General features: G+C 37.9%; 1 protein-coding gene across 2 annotated transcripts in view; it reads right to left on the reverse strand.

Moving 5' to 3' along the window:
* The window catches only part of LOC110018023 (membralin), an 87,600-nt gene that overhangs the window by 40,206 nt on the left and 37,943 nt on the right, over positions 1-9,451 (reverse strand). For both annotated transcript variants that reach the window (XM_020715235.1, XM_020715234.1), the window contains exon 3: positions 6,818-7,246. In XM_020715235.1, the coding sequence (XP_020570894.1) occupies positions 6,818-7,246 (429 nt within the window). The remainder of the gene's footprint in view (positions 1-6,817; positions 7,247-9,451) is intronic.

Below are 9,451 nucleotides of genomic sequence, written 5' to 3' on the forward strand. Positions count from 1 at the left end.
AAAATTTTTCTGTGCAGACTCCTAACGTAGTTTTACGTGCGGCGCAGGGTATTCCTGAGTTATTTTCAGGTTATTTCTGGGTTATTTTCAATGTTTGTATGGGCTGCAGTCCATACCCGAGAGCCACTTTGAGGTGGTCTTGTGTCTTGTTTTGTTGTCCATGCCGAGAGCCTCATGTTAGTGGGTTCCCTTGTGCACCTATTTGGCGGCTCTTTACTGTCCTGGCCGCAAGCACTTGTATGGATTCCCTGTGTGCTCTTGGGTTCATTAGGCATTGGAAATTTCTAGTTTGATATGGAATGGAATGTCTTGAGGATGGTGAAATGAAATTTGTCAATTCTTGGTGTTTGAAAGAATCTGAATGTCCCCCTTTGAAGAATGATCTATAGAATGTTTGAAAAGGTTCTGGAGCCCAATTCTGCGGGCCGATTACAATATAAAAAAAGGGAGAAAATAAAAAGATGAAGAATAGCTGGGGGGTTTCTGGATTGTGTCTTTTGGGGATGTCTCTTGGCTAGCCTGGGAGAGTGTGCTCCACCAATTTACCTATTCGAGAAAGCCTCGCCAGTTGGATCTTTTAGGTTGACCTTCCTGCCACTCTGGCTTTTTTTTTCTAAATCGATTTTGGAGGTGGGTTAGTATTCTTTCTTTATGTCTCTTGTTTTTTAGTTTGTTTTCCTTGCTTCTTGGTTTAGGTTTTTGGTGCTTATGCCCGAAGCATAAGTGTGCATATATAGTTTTTTGCTATATATAAAACCATCAAGCAAAGTCGCAAGTAGGTTGGTTTTGTTTTGGGGCTTAGGGCGATGATGACAAATGCACACCGATGGTAAAGCGGAATGATATCTCATCGACATCAGGACCCAACCCAGGGACCCGATGAACTGTATGATGATAATATCATTCGCCGACACAAGACTAACGGGAGACCCGTACCTTCTTAGGTTGTTGGTGGTCTTACGCCCGACGGCATGAACTGTGAGCGACTCGTGGACAATCATAATTTCCAAAGGTGATAAAAACAGACACGATAAGAACAGATACAATATTTATAAAAATATTTTTACTACAAAATTGATACAACTTCCTTTTGTATGCCTGAAATTCATGTGTGACTTTTGTATGCCTGAAATTCATGTGTATGCTAAAATCTAAATTTTAAATGTATTGTAATTTGATTGTCCACTTGTCGATTACCATTATCGGGCTAAGGAGCACCCTCCTAAGTTAGGTTTAGTAGGACAGTAGGACACCCTTCTAGTTGAGTGGCGGGCTCTATATTCGGGTGACCTATAGTAGCCTTCAACGTCCCTCGAGTACATATATGTAGTATCTAAGTCTAGCCCCGACCCGAGTGCTTGCAGTTGTCTCTTCGGATTTTTCATGTGATTTTATTGAAATTTTTGGTAAAGAACTCGTAGTTTTCATCCGGGATCTTCCCGTGTTTTCGATGACTATCTTTGAGTTGGCATTCACTGTTTTTCTCGAGTTTTCCGTCGTGGGTTGTTTGCCGCTTTTTCTCGAGTTTTTCAGGTGGTGTTTCTTTTGTTGCTCGCTTTTACTTATGCAATGCATGTTAGCTCATTTTTTTTAAAATTCTGTCACTATACTTATATCTGCTATATCGATCACACTAAGGAGCAGCGGGTCTCCTAGGTATACAAGTTTGTTTTACATTTACAACGCTTTACTTTACAACACACCTTACTGTTCTTTTCTACTGTATATTCTATTGCTTTCCTATACTGCATGTTTTATTGCTCCTATACGTACTGTGTTGTCACTGCTTTCCTTTGTTATACCTGCTACTGTTTCTTTTACACACTATACCTTAGAGTAGAAGGTCGGTAGTTGATTTTATAGGAGGTACCCAGCAGCAGATCGTTGACTCAACAGTTGCATGTACATTTAAAATTAACATCGAACTCGAAGATGCTACGACATGGAGCTTGAAGCTAGCACTATGGGCAGCACGACTATCTTCAACAGCAGAACATGTTTACACCAGCTAAACTATCATTGTTTTAGAATTAAACAACAAACCATAAGATTTCGAGGTTGTTTGCCTAATGCAACATAAATCCTCAACATCTCTTTAGGCCTTTGTACAACTTTGTTGTACAATCTAAGCCTTAACTCATCTTAGGATTCTGAGGTTGTCGTTCGTTACGTTGTCCGTCATCACCTAAATCCTCACATCTTCCAGATTATTTGTGTGATCGTTTCACACAAATGTAAGCCCTAATTAATAAAATTGGCAGGATGAAACATTTAAAATATTTCTCCTCTAAACTGAAGCCAAACTATAGGGTAGTTTGGGAAGTCACCGGGGTTCTCCTCCGGATATATGACATCTCCTAGTCTCTCTTCCTTTGGATTCCAAAATAAATGTTCCAAATTTGATAAATTCTCCTTTCACACATCTTTGTTCGATTTTGTTGAAAAATCTTAATCCTTTGAACTCCTTGAAGATAACATTCTCTGGTTTTTATCGAGAGTTTTCTTGAGTGACTTCGGTCATTTAAGATGTAATTAACTATAGAAGTTTGCCCTTATAAGAAGTTTTTTCGAACTCAGTTTAATATAAACATATTTAATTTTTCATATTAAGTAGGAGAACTTGACAGCTTATAAATAAAATGATTTTCGCAGACTAAACGGATGTCATATATTTCTTAGTTTATTTGATCGAGTCTCACCCTCAAGTATTGTGTTTATCTTTCAGAATAGATACATGACTTGAGGTGTAGTGCTCTTTCATTTGAATTATAAAGATATGGGAATTTCGATTCCGGCGGCCGACAGTTTCCAACAGGTAACTCCTCAACCAAAATAGTGTCCACAAAGATATTCAGCTTCTGTAAAAAAGATGGCAAGCTTATCATTCTTCCTACCAGTTTTTTTATGTCATCCACCAACTCAAAAGGAGGGAAAAGCACGATTTAAGAGTACCTGAAACATGGATGGACACCCGTCAGGGCAGTAGCATACGATCTGTCTGAAGCCATTGCCAAAAAAAGGGGGGCAAGGCGAAAGAGCAACGAAATTATAGTGGACGGTAGAGCAAAATCCGAAAGGGGGAACCACTGTGGTCTCTGCTCGAGCCCAAGGATTGCGAGAAAAAAAATGCAGCGAGAAAGAAGACGAGGCGACGACGACGACGAAGGGCGGCTTCTGCTCGAATAGAGGGTGGTTTATGCTTGAGCCTGAGGATTGCGGAAGAAAAAAACGCGGCGAGGAAGAAGACGAGAGGCTACTACGACGAAGGAAAGGAGAGCGGTGGACCTTCCAGACGATGACGAGGAGGAGGAAAGACTGCCGCAACTTTCCAAAACGGCGACGAAGAAGAAGACGCGGTTAGGAGAGAAAAGGATCAGATGCGATAAATTGTCATAACAGGCTAGGGTTCGAGCAGAGCGTGCGAGAAGACGATGTCATATATATATACAATAAGCTTTTATCCCACATGAATCCTTTTTTCTCCATTGTGTGCTAGTAAGTGTCATATTTCATTTAATTTAATAAATTAAGATCATTTTTTATATAATATGTCCAAGTCTTTTTAGAAGTACCTCTACCTTTAATAACATAAGTCTATAACATCCACATGAGATTGTCAACGTTTAATGTGACCAAACCATCTGAGACGACTCACTCTAATCTTGACTGCCACTAGAGCTACACCAACCCTTTCACGGATACATTCATTTAGCATTTTGTCTAAGTGCAAGCCATTCATCCACCTATGCATTCTCATATTAATAACGCTTAACTTAGTTTTATAATTCTCTTTTAAATGCTAACATTCAAAGTGATAAAGCATTGTGGGTCTCACCGCCATCTTATAAATATTTTTCTTTAAGTCTAAGCAGTACTTTTCTATCACACAATAGGCCCGATGCATTCCTCCAAGAGAATAGACAATGTGATGAATATGAAAGTTTGCAATTCGCTGTAGAAAGAAGATGAGCATAAAAATTTTGGCATCACTACTGCAAACATCAAAATTATACTCCTCAACACCCTGCAGAACTCCGAGTTATTGTCTCTAAATTATCCAATCCAACAATAAAAAAGAGAATCGATGAATGTCCCAGGCATTTCAGCTTTAACAGCCCCTCAACAGAAAGATTGGGAAGTAAGAAATAGGAAGGCAATTATCCATGTGGGTTGGCCATCTAATCTTAAAAACCCCAGCTATGTTATCTTTTTATTTGTATGGCTACCAAGTAAGGACTAGGAGGGCAATCTTTAAGATTGAACTAAAAGAACTAATGGGTTTTGATGCGGAAGAGATGATATAAACTTTGTGATGGCCAGGATGAACATTTATTTTACTATAATAATTGATGTTTATAATTTATGTACTTTGTAGTAAATGGTATGCTCGGTGATGAGAAATTAATTAATAAAAAAGGGAATGGAAAAAAAAAAGGAGAGCGCCTAAGAAGAATGGTTGTAAGGAAGAAACTAGACGAGAAGTAAGATCAAGAGAGCCATCATAAAGAAGAGGTTAACATTAATGATCGTTCGCGTTGAGGGTTATTCTTCCATTGGTGAACGATATTAACGGTGCAGGTGCAGGGACAAGACTAAGCTTAATGTGTGTTGTAATGGCTCTTGATGTTTTATTTGTTTTTCAAACAAATAGGTGGATTTAATTGGGTTTGGGACTACAGATTTCAGATTTTTAAGAAAAAAAGTTTGAATAAAAAAAAATAAAACAGAGAATATCTGGGTGAAAGGAAAAGAAAAAGGAAAAGGGTATTCTTTCAAGGACTTGATTTGGTTTGAAACTAAAGATTTCAAAGACCAACACATACAGGCGGGTGCATTAGTAAAAATAAAAAGACTTTCATTTTGACAATATATGTTCTAATCTCGGCCAAGTGAATTTGGGGAATGAGCAATTTTACTGCATGCTCAAAAGTGCTGCAATGTTTAGCCTATTGAATGCTGCTTTCCTGAATAACTTGAAAACAAAGTTCCACACAACAACAACAAAAATGAAAAAAACCCACTGGCTTTTGGAAACGTTAATATTATCCAGGCCAAAAAGGTTCCAGCACCTATTTACTGTTTCCTTCAAGCAGAAAAAAGGAGATTAAAAATAACCCAAAGAAAAACCTGCAAAACAAATCTATATATATATATAGAGAGAGAGAGAGAGAGAGAGAGAGAGAGAGATGTTCTCTCTAAGATATCTTCAATCTTCGTATCAAACTGTTGACCCCATGCGCGCGTATGTGTTTGTGTGTGTGTGTCTGCGCTTGAGAGAGAGAGAGAGAGAGAGAGCTGGTTTGATTCAATTAAGCATGGCTTAAATTGATCTCAAACACAATTATGCTAGGCTCATATCACTTGGATAAAAGCCCAATCTCAGGAAAACACATCCAAATTGAATCAATAATAAATACCAACTTCTATTACAAGTAGAAAGATACAGATCGAGACAAATAGCTCTTGAAGCTTGGAATCAAACAAATTCGAGTTGGAATATTGAATAGCTTGTATACATAGAAATTCGGACGTAATGGAAGTAATTAACAAGTTTTGCATGAGAAGTTCATTATACAATGCTTGTGTGAACATACATTCCTACCAACAGGTTTGCGTAAGGGCTCGGGATGTATGCAATATTTAAGGAAAATAGTGCTCAAATAAGACATTCTTTATTTAAAACTTTGGTTGTGGTTTGTAAGGTTTTTCCCTGCATAAGTAACAACAAAGTTAAAATTTTAATACACACACACACAACACACACAACACACACAACACACACACACACATGCCATCTAGCCAGAGTTTTCTGGTTGTAGCCAAGTAGGCGCATATAACTACAACATAGGGTTTTTAATTCAAAGCAATAACAAAAATAATTCATAAAACAAAACATTCTTTCATTCCTAACAAGGGCTCTAGTGGCGGACAAAATTAGAGAGAGACGTCTTAGATGGTTTGGTCACATTAAACGTCGACCATCTGATGATCCGATTAGAAGAGTAGATGTTTTAGATTCGACTTATGTTAAGAAAGGCAGAGATAGACCTCGGCAGACTTGGGCATATTGTATAAAAAATGATGTTAATTTATTAGAATTAAATGAAAATATGACACTAAATAGGACGAAATGGAGAAAAAGATTCATGTAGCCGACCCCACTTAGTAGGATAAAGGTTTTGTTGTTGTTGTTGTTATTGTATTGCTACCAAGGGCGGACCCGTGTAGGGTCCTAGACAAGCAATTGCCTCTCCCCCCTCAAATTCAAATTTTTACTTATAAGGAAGAACAATTTAGTTTTTTATCCTTCCTTAAATATCCGTTGTGTCCATCCTAAAGTATTAACTTGCCCTTCGTTGCCCTAGCCCCTCCCACATTAGATCTAGGGAGTTAGTTTGCCCCCATCCCCCTTCAAAAAAGATGTCGGTTCCAGCCCTGATTGCTACTAAACCTCAGGTGCATATAGGCATACATGAAATATGTAAAAAAAATATATTAGGGGCATTTACATACATAGCACACAATTCTTATGTATTTACATACCTCACACCTAAACTTTCAAATTTACACACATAGCAATCAACTATTAATACATCATAAGGAGCACTATTACTGCTTTTTAAAAGTGAAATATATATTTTCATGCATGGGTTTAAAGCACCAAAGTGCTATGTATGTAAATATGAAAGTTTAGGTGTGAGATATGTAAATACATAAGAATTGTGTGCTAGCATGTAAATTTTCCAAGAAAATAAGTGATTTAGGATAACCAAGTAGATAAATTATTGAAAGCAACATCACCACTAAAGCTTCTTACCCACAGATAATTAGCATTTTCAAAGACCTGCTTCGTAAACTTCCAGAAAGAAAAAAGATGCATCCTCCATCTGTTGCAGAAATGAAACAATGCTGCATTTAGAGACTCTCTCGCAGATACAGGAGGAAAAGAATGTTGCTCTTGTATCACAGATTTGTCATCCTTCTCATCTAAAACATTTCTACTTGAAGATAACGCATTATCTATCTGAGTCTCAATCGATTCCTTGTCAGTCTTCCAGGATTTGAAAATCAATTTACTCCGCCGAGCACTCGAACCTATCCAGTTTGACCAAAACTTTGCAGATAAAACTGTGAATTCATCACCCGAGACATCAGGAATCTTAGAACCCTCGGTTAAACTTCCCTCCTGAAAATCAACTAAATTCTGGTAATCTGTGTTCTGAATCCATAATCCCGCACTAATGATCTGCACTGATAAGCATAAGTTATGACAAATCCAATTAATTTTGAAGAAGAAGAAACAAAGAATAGTGCAATTAATAGCAATGAACTTGTTACACAAATACATACGCAAAGCAAGCATACGCGGGAATAAAATAGGAAGATTTACATACATACCATTTAATTCCTATGAATTTACATATCTAACACAAACTTCAATTTTTACATACATACCCCTTACCTATAAATGATAACGTGTATTTCACTTTTGAAAAGAAAAAATGGTGGTATTTTTTATGTAATATGAAAGATATGGGTAGTATAAAATGTAAAAAGTAAAGTTTAAGTGTTAGATGTGTGTGTGTGTGTAGAGAGAGAGAGAGAGAGAGAAATACAAACACATAGGAATTGGGTGGTATGTATGTAAATGCCCCAAAAAAATAGTATGAGCTGACCGGAACATACTCCAATAAAGAATGTCGAGCAAGCATGCACAAAAAGTAAAGGTGATAATGGAATCCATCAGCTACTAGAACGTTATGTCATTATGCTAACAACACTACCAACCATATAAGTCAAGATTCTCAAATGGAATTAGGTTTTTCAGGGACCTTGAATGCCTATAAATAAGTGCTTAACCCAAGAATTGACTCCCTCTCTCCTCCCATAGAATTGGGTTTCTCTCACCAAAATTGTGATCTATCATCTCCTAGGATTCAAAATCTGAACCATACAAATCCTATTTCTACATTTTTACCCAAACCCTAATACAACTAATATTGCTCCTATTATTCCCTCATTCTGTCTCTCTTATACCTGCCGACACTCTCTCTCTCTCTCGTATAATAAAAATAGTGTACCACTCCATCTATCATAAAAGCTGGCCAACCCATGCCAAGTATTTCTCTTATCCATGCCGCCTCTCTCCCTCTCCTCGTTCTTATTCTCTCTTTTTTCTCTCTCTCAATATATGCCCACCTTCCTTTCTATATCACCAAACCTCCTAGCTCAAACTTTTACCCTCCCCTCGCTATGCCAGCCTCATTCCTCCCCAAAAAAATTGTATCAAAGAGTGAAAAGGAAACTTTGTCTTCTATTGATCTTCTCCCAGAAGAAAACTCCAAGAAAAATCTACAAAACACACATTTCAAGGAGCCTTACACGTTTGACATGAACATGTGGTAGACATAATATGCCTTCGACAAAATATCCCATATACAATGAAATGAAATGAAAATTGTATCTAAAGTTTTTTTTTTTTTCCCCCAAATTAGTGTTCATCACTCTCATAACACACCCTACCAAAGCGGTAACACATGTCTACACAAATAAGACAAAATTGTACTTGGATTAAGTTCTCAGCTTAGGTCACACACACAGTGTGTGTGTAATTTTTTAAAAGAAATGACCGGAGGCTATTAGACGAGCCCCAACCACCCCTAATGCGCCTAACCACTCGAGTACCAACCCCATAGGCAAGGGGGGATTCGAACCCTAGACTTGAAGGGACTTATAACGGACAAATCTGATGCTCTACCAACTGATCTAGGAAACCGACATGTATATATATATATATATTCAAAAAGGAATGGCCGGAGGCTACTATACGAGTCTCAGTCATCCCTCATGCGCCTCAGAATTCGAGTATCACACCCTACACTCAGGGGGAACCGAACCCCAGACTAGAAAGGACTAACAACTGACAAGCAAATGCCCGACAAACTGATATGAGTAGCCCACACGATACAACACACATAAAATCTAAAAAAAAAGATACATATAAGATCAAAAAACCAAAACCATCAATGGGCGCAAAGCGCTAAGGACGTCTCAATTTAGTCATCCCTCTGTCTCTAGTTCTCGGAAGGGAGTCTGCTAACAAATTGGTGAGGTGCGTACCATTACCCAAAGTAACCAAAGTATCATTCATCATATTCCTGAGCTCAAGTAGGTCTTCATTCTTCTTCTTTTTCTTAGATGAGTAAATCTGTCATTTCTCATCCGAGGATTGACTCATATGATCAATGGATTGGTCCAAAGGTGGTCAGCAAGTGTAGGTTGTTGCACATCATGAATCTCATGCGTCTGAGTAACGTTAACATCGTGCTCGACCTAATAAGGTGATAGAGAAGCAGTAAAAATAGTATCACCTGTAGCATCAGTGATAGTTTTTAGGACAAGTGAATTCTGAAAAATCTCCCTCGCCCCCACGAAAGGAGGTTCCAAAGAC

This window comes from Phalaenopsis equestris, unplaced genomic scaffold (assembly GCF_001263595.1).
Source record: "Phalaenopsis equestris unplaced genomic scaffold, ASM126359v1 Scaffold000002, whole genome shotgun sequence".
NCBI classification, from domain to species: domain Eukaryota; kingdom Viridiplantae; phylum Streptophyta; class Magnoliopsida; order Asparagales; family Orchidaceae; genus Phalaenopsis; species Phalaenopsis equestris.